This window comes from Salvelinus alpinus, chromosome 2, assembly GCF_045679555.1.
Source record: "Salvelinus alpinus chromosome 2, SLU_Salpinus.1, whole genome shotgun sequence".
In the NCBI taxonomy this organism is placed as follows: domain Eukaryota; kingdom Metazoa; phylum Chordata; class Actinopteri; order Salmoniformes; family Salmonidae; genus Salvelinus; species Salvelinus alpinus.
This window is the reverse complement of record NC_092087.1, coordinates 78,319,099-78,335,658: the sequence shown is the minus strand read 5'-3', so window position 1 is coordinate 78,335,658 and position 16,560 is coordinate 78,319,099. Positions and strand designations below refer to the sequence as shown.

Here is a 16,560-nt window from a genome sequence, read left to right as displayed (position 1 = left end):
TCTGACTGACCGTGTCTGAAAACTGTGTCTGACTGACCGTGTCTGAAAACTGTGTCTGACTGACTGACTGTGTCTGACTGACTGACTGTGTCTGAAAACTGCATCTGACTGACTGGGTCTGACTGACTGTGTCTGAAAACTGTGTCTGACTGACCGTGTCTGAAAACTGTGTCTGACTGACTGTGTCTGACTGACTGACTGTGTCTGAAAACTGCATCTGACTGACTGAGTCTGACTGACTGTGTCTGAAAACTGTGTCTGACTGACCGTGTCTGAAAACTGTGTCTGACTGACTGTGTCTGAAAACTGTGTCTGACTGACCGTGTCTGAAAACTGTGTCTGACTGACCGTGTCTGAAAACTGTGTCTGACTGACTGACTGTGTCTGACTGACTGACTGTGTCTGAAAACTGCATCTGACTGACTGGGTCTGACTGACCGTGTCTGAAAACTGTGTCTGCGTCCCAAATGGAACCATATTTGTGCGTGCGTGCGTGTGTGTGTGTGTGTGTGTGTGTGTGTGTGTGTGTGTGTGTGTGTGTGTGTGTGTGTGTGTGTGTGTGTGTGTGTGTGTGTGTGTGTGTGTGTGTGTGTGTGTGTGTGTGTGTGTGTGTGTGCGTGCGTGCGTGTGTGTGTGTGTTTTTAAGAACTCAAAATGGTTCCGTAATGGACTAAACTGGAGCAATTTGGCACAGCAATACTTTTCTGTGGCTGTTGCTAAAGGTTATGATTCTACAGGTGCATCAGTCCAGCTAACAGAAGAGAAACAAAAGAGAAACCAGGAAGAAGGCACAATGAGGAATATAGGAGACAGAGGCCTACAGAAGACCAGCACCTACATCGTACCCTGCTTCCTGCTAGTGGAGGTGAGTGGGCAGCATATTGACCAATCATTTCCAATATTTCAATCACCCTTTCCCTTGTCCCCTTTCAACACACAATAAATCCAATCCTACATATTCGAACATGGCCTCAGTGCAGAGACCTCTTTGTTCATTGCTCTGTCTGTACTTCCTCCCCTCCCCTCCCCTCCCCTCATCCCCCCTCTCCCTCCTCTCCTCCGCTGCCCTCCTCTCATCCCCCCTCTCCTCTCTTCTTGTCTCTTTTCCTCTCCTTTCCTCTCCTCTCATCCCCCCTCTCCCTCCTCTCCTCCGCTCCTCTCCCTCCTCTCCTCTCATCCACCCCTCTTCCTCCTCTCCTCTCCCTCCTCTCCTCTCATCCACCCCTCTTCCTCCTCTCCTCAGCTCCTCTCATCTCCCTTCTTCTCCTCTCCTTTTCTCTCCTCTCCCTCCTCTCCTCTCCTCTCCTCTCCTCTCCTCTCCTCTCCTCTGATCCCTTTCTCCCTCCTCTACTCGCATCCCCCCTCCCTCCTCTCCTCTCATCCCCCCTCTCCTCCTCTCCTCCGCTCCTCTCCCTCCTCTCATCCCCCCATCTCCTCTCCCTTCTTCTTGTCCTCGCCTCCCCTCCCTCCTCTACCTCCTCTCCATCTCAGGTCCCTCTATATTCTATAAACCCTCACATGTATTTCCTAATTAATCGGCCTAATTAACACAAGGAAATGCAATTAGCCCGCTCAGCCGCTAGCACTCTACGCTATTGCTAATGCTGTGCCCACTGCCCATAGAGCCTGCAACAAGGGCTAGCGTAGTGGGTTAGCAGAGTTAGCAGTTTTAGCAATATCATGAGGTAAGAGGGAGATTTTTGCCATAAGCTTTACAGTATATCTAACACGTTACTGAGACCATGCTCCGCTCCGCGTGCACACCAGCTGTGTTTTAGCATTATCATAGGGTTAGAAGTTGATTTTAGTCGTTAGCTATACAGTGGACTATATATTTCATGGGGTTTTAATAGCAGGGCTAACATTAGTAGCTACAGTTTAGGGTAAGAGGTATATTTTGAGTTTAGCCACAAGACAACTGTATATATCCCGTGGGGTGTTATGACAGTTGGAGTGGACAAATGTGTTTTTGTTCAACTGCAGTGAGAGAAACTGTAGGGCTATCAAGTTAGACAGTAAGCAGGGTTCACCTCAGTACAGTGTAGAATTCAGTTTAGGTATCAGATGTAACTAGCCACTGTATATCTCATGTGTAGCACATGGGGATGTGTGAAATGTCCTCACTTGCAGTAACAAATGGTACATTTTTCGGTGGCGCTGACTGGTAAGACGCTCCGGGAGTGTGGTCACGTGTGCAAAGCAGAGGTCCTGGGTTCGAGCCTTGGTGGGAGCCAAATCAGCCAAGTCCGTTACACCTGGGTTATGACAGTTGAATGTGTTTTTGTTCAAATCAGAGACATTTTAGGGCTAGCAGTTAGTTATGGTACCACATAGGGTTAATGGTTGGGATCGATGTAGCTATATCCCAGGGTGTTCGGAGAGTTGGAGAGTGGACTTCATAATAGTGTGTTTTTGTACAGCCGCAGACTGTCGGAGAAACAGCAGTAAACAAAAATGCAGTTTGCAGCGTATTAGCGGTTGAGTCCGAATTTGAGCTCAGCCACTAGACATGCAGGCTACGTTCCTGAATGGCACGCTATTCCCTATAGGGCCCACAGTGCTCTGGTCGAGCATACCCCAATGGGGTGTCATTAGAGCTGGAGTTTAATGTGTGTTTGTACCACTGTAGTCGGAGAAAACAGTAGTACATCTCTGGGGCATTCGCCTCCTACACACATTATACCATTCTCTACCCGACACACTCAGGCTGTGTCCCAAATGGCACCCTATTCCCTTTATAGCGCACTACTTTTGACCTGAGCCTCCTTTGGCCTCCTTTAGCCCTCCTTTCTTCAACCATACTCCTCCACTCCTACAACCAAGCCATCCAGCTATTTTTACACTCCTCCAACACTCATCCCTCTCTCCAACACTCCTCCAGGGTCCCCTCTCCTCTCTTTCTCCATCCCTCCTCTCCTTCTTCTCTCGTCTGTCGGTGGAAGTGAGTGGGAGAGTAAACGGCCTGCTACTGTACAGCACCCCAGAGGGCATCCAGTCTTCTGTTGTTACATTAGCATCTCATTACACTCTATTCTCTAAAACAAACGGGCTGACGCTCTCCTTTCTTCCGCCTCTCTTCTCTTTATCTCTCTCTCTCTCTCTCTCTCTCTCTCTCTCTCTCTCTCTCTCTCTCTCTCTCTCTCTCTCTCTCTCTCTCTCTCTCTCTCTCTCTCTCTCTCTCTCTCTCTCTCTCTCTCTCTCTCTCTCTCTCTCTCTCTCTCTCTCTCTCTCTCTCTCTCTCTCTCTCTCTCTCTCTCTCAATTCAATTCAATTCAAGGGGCTTTATTGGCATGGGAAACATGTGTTAACATTGCCAAAGCAAGTGAGGTAGATATTATACTCTCTCTCTCTCTCTCTCTCTCTCTCTCTCTCTCTCTCTCTCTCTCTCTCTCTCTCTCTCTCTCTCTCTCTCTCTCTCTCTCTCTCTCTCTCTCTCTCTCTCTCTCTGTCTCGCTCTCTGTCTCTTCTCTCTCTCTCTCTCTCGCTCTCTGTCTCTTCTCTCCCTCTCTCTCTCCCTCTCTCTCTCCCTTTCTCTCTCCCTCTCTCTCAATTCAATTCAATTCAATTCAAGGGGCTTTATTGGCATGGGAAACATGTGTTAACATTGCCAAAGCAAGTGAGGTAGGTAATATACAAAAGTCAAATAAACAATAAAAATGAACAGTAAACATTACACATACAGAAGTTTCAAAACAATAAAGACATTACAAATGTCATATTATATATATGCAGTGTTGTAACAATGTACAAATGGTTAAAGCACACAAGTTAAAATAAATAAACATAAATATGGGTTGTATTTACAGTGGTGTTTGTTCTTCACTGGTTGCCCTTTTCTTGTGGCAACAGGTCACAAATCTTGCTGCTGTGATGGCACACTGTGGAATTTCACCCAGTAGATATGGGAGTTTATCAAAATTGGATTTGTTTTTGAATTCTTTGTGGATCTGTGTAATCTGAGGGAAATATGTCTCTCTAATATGGTCATACATTGGGCAGGAGGTTAGGAAGTGCAGCTCAGTTTCCACCTCATTTTGTGGGCAGTGTGCACATAGCCTGTCTTCTCTTGAGAGCCATGTCTGCCTACGGCGGCCTTTCTCAATAGCAAGGCTATGCTCACTGAGTCTGTACATAGTCAAAGCTTTCCTTAAGTTTGGGTCAGTCACAGTGGTCAGGTATTCTGCCACTGTGTACTCTCTGTTTAGGGCCAAATAGCATTCTAGTTTGCTCTGTTTTTTTGTTAATTCTTTCCAATGTGTCAAGTAATTATCTTTTTGTTTTCTCATGATTTGGTTGGGTCTAATTGTGCTGTTGTCCTGGGGCTCTGTGGGGTGTGTTTGTGTTTGTGAACAGAGCCCTAGGACCAGCTTGCTTAGGGGACTCTTCTCCAGGTTCATCTCTCTGTAGGTGATGGCTTTGTTATGGAAGGTTTGGGAATCGCTTCCTTTTAGGTGGTTGTAGAATTTAACGGCTCTTTTCTGGATTTTGATAATTAGTGGGTATCGGCCTAATTCTGCTCTGCATGCATTATTTGGTGTTCTACGTTGTACACGGAGGATATTTTTGCAGAATTCTGCATGCAGAGTCTCTCTCCCTCTCTCTCTCCCACTCTGTCTCTCCCTCTCTCTCTCTCTCTCTCTCTCTCTCCCTCCCTCTCTCTCTCAATTTCAATTCAATTCAAGGGGCTTTATTGGCATGGGAAACATGTGTTAACATTGCCAAAGCAAGTGAGGTAGATAATATACAAAAGTGAAATAAACAATAAAAATGAACAGTAAACATTACACATACAGAAGTTTCAAAACAATAAAGACATGACAAATGTCATATTATATATATGCAGTGTTGTAACAATGTACAAATGGTTAAAGCACACAAGTTAAAATAAATAAACATAAATATGGGTTGTATTTACAATGGTGTTTGTTCTTCACTGGTTGCCCTTTTCTTGTGGCAACAGGTCACAAATCTTGCTGCTGTGATGGCACACTGTGGAATTTCACCCAGTAGATATGGGAGTTTATCAAAATTGGATTTGTTTTCGAATTCTTTGTGGATCTGTGTAATCTGAGGGAAATATGTCTCTCTAATATGGTCATACATTGGGCAGGAGGTTAGGAAGTGCAGCTCAGTTTCCACCTCATTTTGTGGGCAGTGAACACATAGCCTGTCTTCTCTTGAGAGCCATGTCTGCCTACGGCGGCCTTTCTCAATAGCAAGGCTATGCTCACTGAGTCTGTACATAGTCAAAGCTTTCCTTAAGTTTGGGTCAGTCACAGTGGTCAGGTATTCTGCCACTGTATACTCTCTGTTTAGGGCCAAATAGCATTCTAGTTTGCTCTGTTTTTTTGTTAATTCTTTCCAATGTGTCAAGTAATTATCTTTTTGTTTTCTCATGATTTGGTTGGGTCTAATTGTGCTGTTGTCCTGGGGCTCTGTGGGGTGTGTTTGTGTTTGTGAACAGAGCCCTAGGACCAGCTTGCTTAGGGGACTCTTCTCCAGGTTCATCTCTCTGTAGGTGATGGCTTTGTTATGGAAGGTTTGGGAATCGCTTCCTTTTAGGTGGTTGTAGAATTTAACGGCTCTTTTCTGGATTTTGATAATTAGTGGGTATCGGCCTAATTCTGCTCTGCATGCATTATTTGGTGTTCTACGTTGTACACGGAGGATATTTTTGCAGAATTCTGCATGCAGAGTCTCAATTTGGTGTTTGTCCCATTTTGTGAAATCTTGGTTGGTGAGCGGACCCCAGACCTCACAACCATAAAGGGCAATGGGCTCTATGACTGATTCAAGTATTTTTAGCCAGATCCTAATTGGTATGTTGAAATTTATGTTCCTTTTGATGGCATAGAATGCCCTTCTTGCCTTGTCTCTCAGATCGTTCACAGCTCTGTGGAAGCTACCTGTGGTGCTGATGTTTAGGCCGAGGTATGTATAGTTTTTTGTGTGCTCTAGGGCAACGGTGTCTAGATGGAATTTGTGGTCCTGGCGACTGGACCTTTTTTGGAACACCATTATTTTGGTCTTACTGAGATTTACTGTCAGGGCCCAGGTCTGACAGAATCTGTGCAGAAGATCTAGGTGCTGCTGTAGGCCCTCCTTGGTTGGTGACAGAAGCACCAGATCATCAGCAAACAGTAGACATTTGACTTCGGATTCTAGTAGGGTGAGACCGGGTGCTGCAGACTGTTCTAGTGCCCGCGCCAATTCGTTGATATATATGTTGAAGAGGGTGGGGCTTAAGCTGCATCCCTGTCTCACCCCACGACCCTGTGTGAAGAAATGTGTGTGTTTTTTGCCAATTTTAACCGCACACTTGTTGTTTGTGTACATGGATTTTATGATGTCGTATGTTTTACCCCCAACACCACTTTCCATCAATTTGTATAGCAGACCCTCATGCCAAATTGAGTCGAAGGCTTTTTTGAAATCAACAAAGCATGAGAAGACTTTGCCTTTGTTTTGGTTTGTTTGGTTGTCAATTAGGGTGTGTAGGGTGAATACATGGTCTGTTGTACGGTAATTTGGTAAAAAGCCAATTTGACATTTGCTCAGTACATTGTTTTCATTGAGGAAATGTACGAGTCTGCTGTTAATGATAATGCAGAGTATTTTCCCAAGGTTACTGTTGACGCATATTCCACGGTAGTTATTGGGGTCAAATTTGTCTCCACTTTTGTGGATTGGGGTGATCAGTCCTTGGTTCCAAATATTGGGGAAGATGCCAGAGCTAAGGACGATGTTAAAGAGTTTTAGTATAGCCAATTGGAATTTGTTGTCTGTATATTTGATCATTTCATTAAGGATACCATCAACACCACAGGCCTTTTTGGGTTTGAGGGTTTTTATTTTGTCCTGTAACTCATTCAAGGTAATTGGAGAATCCAATGGGTTCTGGTAGTCTTTAATAGTTGATTCTAGGATTTGTATTTGATCATGTATATGTTTTTGTTCTTTATTCTTTGTTATAGAGCCAAAAAGATTGGAGAAGTGGTTTACCCATACATCTCCATTTTGGATAGATAATTCTTCGTGTTGTTGTTTGTTTAGTGTTTTCCAATTTTCCCAGAATTGGTTAGAGTCTATGGAGTCTTCAATTACATTGAGCTGATTTCTGACGTGCTGTTCCTTCTTTTTCCGTAGTGTATTTCTCTCTCTGTCTCGCTCGCTCGCTCTCTGTCTCTCTCTTTCTCTGGGCATTTTTTTGTATTTCCATCTTTCTCTCTCCTAGAACGTGAGAACATTTCTTATCAGTCCCGTTAATAAACAAGGGATTACACAGGATTCCCATCCTTTTGACTGGGATGAGAACTTCAGAATGGAAAATGGAAGCTAAGCTGCTCCATCTCTATCTCTTCTAACCTCTCCTCCTTCCAGGCAGAATAATCCTGGTGTGAAAAGACACACACACACACACACATAAACTTATCACACACACACACTCACACACATAAACGCACTGAAATGCACATGCACACGGACGCACAGATACACTCTCTCTCTCTCTTCTCTCCGGGTCCAGCAGTGTGTAACATGGGAGACATGCTGTGGGGGCACAAAGGGGCACAAAGTGTCTGCTCTCAAGGCTAACTGGCTCCTTCACTTCAAAGACTGAAGCGCTTAAAGAGTCGTTTTGATGTAACTGATTTTGCACCGGGCTTCAGTGGAAGAGGAAGTAAGTGGCAATTGGAAGGTCATACTGTATGGAAATAAAAGGGCAATCAGCGATTGCTACATACATTTTTTGGACTTAAATTAATGATATACCCATTGATTCTTGAAGAATCTAACTTTTAAATGCCTCATGAGTTTAGTTCAACTGTCGTACCCGACAACTGTCGAATGATTTGGCATCTTTTCTTGGGAACTTAATTGATTAGTTACAAAATGAACAGCTGATGAGAAAACTGTCAATCTAATTGTATTCTGGTTGCCCCAGAGAAAACAAATCTGAGACATTGCCTATGGGCCATGGTCAAAACTAGTGCAATAACCTGAGTGTACAAAACATTAAGAACACCTTCCTAATATTGAATTGCTCCCCCCTCTCAGAACAGCCTCTATTCGTCGGTATTGACTCTACAAGGTGTAGAATCCAGTGCTTCCCATAGTTGTATCAAGTTGGCGGGATATCCTTAGGGTGGTGGACCATTCTTGATACACACAGGAAACTGTTTAGTGTGGAAAAACCCAACAGCGTTGCAGTTCTGGACACAAACCGGTGCTCCTTGCACCTACTACCATACCATTTTCAAAGGCACTTAAATATTTTGTCTTGCCCATTCACCCTCTGAATGGCACACACACACAATCCATGATACTCAGAATGGCACCGGAGGGGATGACTGCCGTGTTACGGCGCTCCTAACCAACTATGCTATTTTGTTCGTTTGTTCGCGCTGTTTGTAACTTGTAACTTAACATATTTAAACACCTCCCTCTGCAACTGGATCCTGGACTTCCTGACGTGCCGCCCCCAGGTGGTAAGGGTAGGCAACAACACATCTGCCACGCTGATCCTCAACACTGGGGCCCATCAGGGGTGCGTGCTTAGTCCCCTCCTGTACTCCCTGTTCACCCACGACCGCGTGGCCAAACACAACTCCAACACCATCGTTAAGTTTGCTGACGACACAACAGTGTTAGGCCTGATTACCAACAATGATGAGACAGCCTTTAGGGAGGAGGTCAGAGACCTGGCAGTGTGGTGCCAGGACAATAACCTCTCCCTCAATGTGAGTCAAAAGAGCTGATTGTGGACTACAGGAAAAGGCGGGCCAAACAGGCTCCATTAACATCGACGGCGCTGTAGTAGAGCGGGTCGAGAGATTCAAGTTCTTTGGTGTCCACATCACCAACCAACTATCATGGTCCAAACACACCAAGACAGTCGTGCAGAGGGCACAACAACACATTTTCCCCCTTAGGAGACTGCAAATATTTGGCATGGGTCCCCAGATCCTCAAAAAGTTCTACAGCTGCACCATCAAGAGCATCCTGATCGGTTGTATCACCGCCTGGTATGGCAACTGCTCGGCATCTGACCGTAAGGCACTACAGAGGGTAGTGAGTACGGCCCTGTACATCACTGGGGCCAAGCTTCCAGCCATCCAGGACCTATATACTAGGCAGTATCAGAGGAATGCCCCCAAAAGACTCCAGTCACCCAAGACTGGTCTAGAACCAAAAGGCTCCTTAACAGCTTCTACCCCCAAGCCATATGACTGCTGAACAATTAATCAAATGAGACCCGAACTATTTACATTGACACCCCCCCCTCCCCCCATTTGTTTTTACGCTGCTGCTACTCGCTGTTTATTATCTATGCATAGTCACTTTACCCCTACCTACATGTACAAATTACCTCGACTAACCTGTACACCCGCATATTGACTCGGTACCGGTATCCCCTGTATATAGCCTCGTTATTGTTATTTTATTGTTACTTTTTATTATTTTTTACATTAGTTATTTGGTAAATATTTTCTTAAGTCTTTCTTGAACTGCATTGTAAGTAAGCATTCACGGTAAGGTCTGCCTGTTGTATTCGGTGCATGTGACAAATACAGTTTTGATTTGATGTCTTAAAAATCCTTCTTTAACTTGTCTCCTCCCCTTTATCTACACTGATTAAAGTGGATTTAACAAGTGACATCAATAATGGATCATAGCTTTCACTTGGATTCACCTGATCAGTCTATGTCATGGAAAGAGAAGGTGTTCTTAATGTTTTGTACACTGGGGAATATGGTGCAAGAAAGGGTCTGCTCTCAAGGCTAATTGGCTCCTTCACTTCAAAGACTGAAGTGTTTCGAAAGTCGTTTGATGTAACTGATTTTGCACCGGGCTTCAGTGGAAGGGGAAGGAAGTGGCAATTGTGTGGTCATACTATATGGAAATAAAGGGGCAATCAGAGATTGGTACATCCATTTTTGTTTTCTTTTTTAATTCATGGTATACCCATTGATTCTTGAAGAGTATAACTTTTAATGAAATACCTCATGAGTTTAGTTCAACTGTCGTACCCGACAACTGTCGAATGATTTGGCATCTTTTCTTGGAAACTACATTCATTAGTTACAAAATGAACGGCTGATGAGAAAACTGTCACGCGTGTTGTATTCAGATTGCCCCATAGAGAACTCATCTGAGACATTCCCTATGGGCCCTGGTCAAAGGTAGCACACTCTTCTGTATAGGGAATAGGGTGCCATTTGACCCTCCAACCAGCATTGTCGTATTTATGCTACATAGCTGCAGCATAGAAACACACAAACCACAGTCAACAGAAACGGCAGTATGATGTTGGTTCTGTATAAATAGGAGGTGGACACCCGTCCATGTTTCCAGTTTCCAGAATAGGCATTGGTTGTGTATCAAGTCCGCCTGCATGCATTCACACACACACAGACGCACGCACACACACACACACACACACACACACTGACACACACGCACACACACACAGACGCACACAGACACACACACCTCATTCAAATCCATCTCTTTCTGGCTGTTAAGAAAGAGGTAGTAGCCCACTCACACTAGATGGTCTAGAGTCTCTCTCGGAGGAGTATGGGGGAGGAAAAGAGGACTTTAAAGCAGCGATGAAGAAAAGGAGGAGTGGTTCTATGAATAGCACCTGCAGTGATGATCTAACGGATTCACCCCGAAGCACTCGTTAGCTCCCACCTGTTTGTTAATATGAGAGAGATAGAGAGAGGGAAGGGTTTAGGAGATGGGGGAAGAGAGGGGGGGGATAGTGAAAGAAGGGAGGAGAGAAGGGTGGGAGAGAGAGGGAGGGAGAGACAGAGGAGAGGCGCGAGAGAAAGGGAGAGAGAGAAAGAGAGATAGAGACTTCACAATACCAGAAATACACATACAGTGGGGAGAACAAGTATTTGATACACTGACGATTTTGCAGGTTTTCCTACTTACAAAGCATGTAGAGGTCTGTAATTTTTATCATAGGTACACTTCAACTGTGAGAGAAGGAATCTAAAACAAAAATCCAGAAAATCACATTGTATGATTTTTAAGTAATTAATTTGCATTTTATTGCATGACATAAGTATTTGATACATCAGAAAAGCAGAACTGAATATTTGGTACAGAAACCTTAGTTTGCAATTACAGAGATCATACGTTTCCTGTAGTTCTTGACCAGGTTTGCACACACTGCAGCAGGGATTTTGGCCCACTCCTCCATACAGACCTTCTCCAGATCCTTCAGGTTTCGGGGCTGTCGCTGGGCAATACGGACTTTCAGCTCCCTCCAAAGATTTTCTATTGGGTTCAGGTCTGGAGACTGGCTAGGCCACTCCAGGACCTTGAGATGCTTCTTACGGAGCCACTCCTTAGTTGCCCTGGCTGTGTGTTTCGGGTCGTTGTCATGCTGGAAGACCCAGCCACGACCCATCTTCAATGCTCTTACTGAGGGAAGGAGGTTGTTGGTCAAGATCTCGCGATACATGGCCCCATCCATCCTCCCCTCAATACGGTGCAGTCGTCCTGTCCCCTTTGCAGAAAAGCATCCCCAAAGAATGATGTTTCCACCTCCATGCTTCACGGTTGGGATGGTGTTCTTGGGGTTGTACTCATCCTTCTATTCCTCCAAACACGGCGAGTGGAGTTTAGAGCAAAAAGCTCTATTTTTGTCTCATCAGACCACATGACCTTCTCCCATTCCTCCTCTGGATCATCCAGATGGTCATTGGCAAACTTCAGACGGGCCTGGACATGCGCTGGCTTGAGCAGGGGGACCTTGCGTGCGCTGCAGGATTTTAATCCATGACGGCGTAGTGTGTTACTAATGGTTTTCTTTGAGACTGTGGTCCCAGCTCTCTTCAGGTCATTGACCAGGTCCTGCCGTGTAGTTCTGGGCTGATCCCTCACATTCCTCATGATCATTGATGCCCCACGAGGTGAGATCTTGCATGGAGCCCCAGACCGAGGGTGATTGACCGTCATCTTGAACTTCTTCCATTTTCTAATAATTGTGCCAACAGTTGTTGCCTTCTCACCAAGCTGCTTGCCTATTGTCCTGTAGCCCATCCCAGCCTTGTACAGGTCTACAATTTATCCCTGATGTCCTTACACAGCTCTCTGGTCTTGGCCATTGTGGAGAGGTTGGAGTCTGTTTGATTGAGTGTGTGGACAGGTGTCTTTTATACAGGTAACGAGTTCAAACAGGTGCAGTTAATACAGGTAATGAGTGGAGAACAGGAGGGCTTCTTAAAGAAAAACTAACAGGTCTGTGAGAGCCGGAATTCTTACTGGTTGGTAGGTGATCAAATACTTATGTCATGCAATAAAATGCAAATTAATTACTTAAAAATCATACAATGTGATTTTCTGGATTTTTGTTTTAGATTCCGTCTCTCACAGTTGAAGTGTACCTATGATAAAAATGACAGACCTCTACATGCTTTGTAAGTAGGAAAACCTGCAAAATCGGCAGTGTATCAAATACTTGTTCTCCCCACTGTACATTATTGCACCCATCTAACAGAATGTCTTGGCTCGCACTGGTTATGTGTACTGAGTAAATGCATGGGACTGTGTTAGATGTAGGAACTGACTTGCATAATATGTGAACACATACGGTATGTTCCTGCTAGTGTGCTGAGACACATGGACTGTGTGTGATGTCCATATCTTCTTGCCTATGTGATGTTCAATGCAGAGTTGCTTATCTACTCTGCTGCATTGTAAACCATGTTTAACACAATGTTGCTGAGTTTCCCCTAAGAGTAAACTACTGAGGTGATGTCATTATGTAGACCAAGCCCTGTCTCATCCTATCAGGAATAGGGAGAGAGGAGGGGGGGGGGCAGAGAGAGAGACAGGGGAGAGAGAGAGAGAAATGGCCAATGGATTGATGAAGAATGCATAAACCTAAGAAAGAAATTGAGAAACCTATCCAACCAAAAAAACGATGTACTGAGCAAATGTCCAATGGCTTTTTACCAAATGACCATACGACAGACCACGTATACATCTACACACCCTAATTGACAAACAAACTAACCAAAAAAAAAGGCAAAGTCTTATCATGCTTTGTTGATTTCTAAAAAGCTTTTGACTCAATTTGGCATGAGGGTCTGCTATACAAATTGATGGAAAGCGGTGTTAGGGGAAAAACATACAACAATGTCAAATCCATGTACACAAACAGGTGTGTGGTTAGAATTGGCAAAAAACACACATTTCTTTCCACAGGGCTGTGGGGTGAGACAGTGATGCATCTTGAGCCCCACCCTCTTCAACATATACACATGGGGGCAGCAGGTAGCCTAGTGGTTAGAGCGTTGGGCCAGTAACTGAAAGGTTGCTAGATCCAATCCCTGAACTGACAAGGTAAAAATCTGTCGTTCTGCCCCTGAACAAGGCAGTTAACCCACTGTTCCTAGGCCGTCAATGTAAATAAGAATTTGTTCTTTAACTGACTTGCCTAGTTAAATAAAGGTTCAATTTAAAAATAATTTAAAAAAAAATACACTATACTGTATATACAGAAGTATGTAGACACCCCTTCAAATTAGTGGATTTGGCTATTTCAGCCACACCCGTTGAAGACAAGTGTATAAAATTGATCACACTGCCATTCATTCTCCATAGACAAACATTGGCATTAGAATGGTCTTACTGGAGAGCTCAGTGACTTTCAACGTGGCACCGTCATAGGATGCCACCTTTCCAACAAGTCAGTTCGTTAAATTTCTGCCCTGCTAGAGCTGCCCCGGTCAACTGTAAGTGCTGTTATTGTGAAGCGGAAACGTCTAGGAGCAACAACGGCTCAGCCGCGAAGTGGTAGACCACACAAGCTCACCGAACGGGACCGCCGAGTGCTGAAGCACATAGCGCATAAAAATCATCTGTCCTCGGTTGCAACACTCACTGCCAAGTTCCAAACTGCCTCTGGAAGCAACGTCACCACAATAACTGTTAATCGGGAGCTTCATAAAATGGGTTTCTATGGTCGAGCAGCCGCACACAAGACTAAGATCACCATGAGCAATGCCAAGCGTCGGCTGGAGTGGTGTAAAACTTGCCTCCATTGGAGCAGTGGAAACGCGTTCTCTGGAGTGATGAATCACGCTTCACCATCTGGCAGTCCGACAGACGAATCTGGGTTTGGCGGATGCCAGGAGAACGCTACCTGCCCCAATGCATATTGCCAACTGTAAAGTTTGGTGGAGGAGTAATAATGGTTTGGGACTGTTTTTCATGTTTCGGGCTAGGCCCCTTAGTTCCAGTGAAGGAAAATCTTAACGCTACAGTATACAATGACATTCTAGACAATTCTGTGCTTCCAACTGTGTGGCAATAGTTTGGGGAAGGCCCTTTCTTGTTTCAACATGACAATGCCCCTGTGCACAAAATGAGGTCCATACAGAAATGGTTTGTTGTGATCGGTGTGGAAGAACTTGACTGGCCTGCACCAGATCCCTGACCTCAACCCCATCGAACACCTTTGGGATGAATTGGAACACCGACTGCGAGTCAGGCCCAATCGCCCAACATCAGTGCCTGACCTCACTAATGCTCTTGTGGCTGAATGGAAGCAAGTCCCCACAGCAATGTTCCAACATTTAGTGGAAAGCCTTCCCAGAAGAGTGGAGGCTGTTATAGCAGGATAGGAGGGACCAACTCCATATTAATGCCCATGATTTTGGAATTAAATGTCATATCCTCAGTGTACAACGTAAAACACCAAATAATGCATGCAGAGTAGAATTAGGCCGATACCAGCTAATGATCTAAATCCAGAAAAGAGACTAAATTCTACAATTAAATTCTACAACCACCTAAAAGGGAGCGATTCCCAAACCTTCCATAACAAAGCCACCACCTACAGAGAGATGAACCTAGAGAAGAGTCCCCTCAGCAAGCTGGTCCTGGGGCTCTGTTCACAAACACAAACAGACCCCACAGAGCCCCAGGACAGCAACACAATTAGACCCAACCAAATCATGAGAAAACAAAAAGATAATTACTTGACACATTGGAAAGAATTAACAAAAAAGCAAACTAGAATGTTATTTGGCCCTAAACAGAGAGTAGTACACAGTGGCAGAATACCACTGTGACTGACCCAAAATGAAGGAAAGCTTTGACTATGTACAAACTCAGTGAGCATAGTCTTGCTATTGAGAGAAGGCGCTGTAGGCAGACCTGGCTCTCAAGAGAAGACAGGCTATGAGCACACTGCCCACAAAATGAGGTGGAAACTGAGCTGCACTTCCTGACTTCCTGCCAAATGTGTGACACATATTTCCCTGAGATTACACAGACACCTTCAAGAATTAGACAATACATCCACTTTTGATAAACTCCCATATCTATTGGGTGAAATACCACACACAGTGTGCCATCACAGCAGCATTTTTGTATTTTAACTATTTGCACATCGTGATACTTTAGCCATAATATGCCATCTGAAATGTCTCTATTCCTTTGGAACTTTTGTGAGTGTAATGTTTACTGTTCATTTTTGATTGTTTATTGCACAATGTAAACATATGTTTCCCATGCCAATAAAGCCCTTTGAATTGAATTGAATTGAGAGAGAGAAAATATGTAGAAAAGGATTTGACAGATAGGATTCTGAAGAGGACATTCTAATGAAAGAAAAACATGGATTAGGAAAGAATGAGGGGTAGTGAGCGAAACAAAGGAGAGAAGAGAACAGAAGGAGGGTGTAGAGGAGTGTGTGGGCGCCAAAAGATGTATGCATGCTAATGCTTTGATCCTTCACCATCGCCATCTTTCTCTCTCTATCTCCTTTCTCTATTTCTTTACCTCCTGCTCCTCACCCTCCCTCTACTCTCTCTGTGTCTGTCGCTCTCTACCTCTCTCTCCCTCTCTGTCCCTCTCTCTCCCCCTCCTCTCTCCAGTGCTTAATTTGAGCCAGTTCCTGCCGGGAACAGGATCTGGCACCTCTCAGTTTTGGACTGTTTCGTTCTGGAACCCATTTACCAGGATCCGGTACCTCTGGTGGCATGAACAATTCAAGCTGCCTCCTCTGTAATTCTCACGCCGCCTAAAAAATTAACGTGAAAATGTGCCTGATATTCTACGAATGGATTTTGTGTCGGTCCTGCCCGGGTTCATGGTTTGTGCAACATTGTAGCCTGTAGACCAACGCGTGGCCATTGCTGTCTCCCGCAGAACTAGAATGACATTCACCTTCTATGATCTCTCTCCCTCTCCCTGTTCTGATAGACATGAGCCTGCAAAACGTCTCTCCAGCGTTGCACTTCATCATTTATTTTCCTTATAGAATCATAGCCGCGCGATGGGTGATGGAGGTGCTGCAGCACCCGGAGAATCTGAATACAAGTTATGTGATCAGAAAGAAGTGATATCGTTTAGGTTACGACATCAGGAGCCTATAATTTAGCCACAGAGGATCAATAGCCGCGGGAAGTAGGGGTGCTGAGGGTGCTGCAGCACCTCCTGAAAAAGTTTTGGGGAAAAGATCATCACAAAAGTAGTGCACTGGGCTTTTACTAGTGTTAGTGGACCGATATAGACGTCTGTAGCGCGGGCAAC

The 16,560-nt window shown here is 44.7% G+C and overlaps 1 protein-coding gene across 1 annotated transcript in view; it reads left to right on the top strand.

Moving 5' to 3' along the window:
* Nucleotides 1-16,560, top strand: part of plppr2b (phospholipid phosphatase related 2b) — a 54,994-nt gene that overhangs the window by 4,787 nt on the left and 33,647 nt on the right. Inside the window, exon 2 of the mRNA XM_071389357.1 lies at nt 738-865. Coding sequence (XP_071245458.1) covers nt 794-865 — 72 coding nt within the window. The 5' untranslated portion in view covers nt 738-793. The remainder of the gene's footprint in view (nt 1-737; nt 866-16,560) is intronic.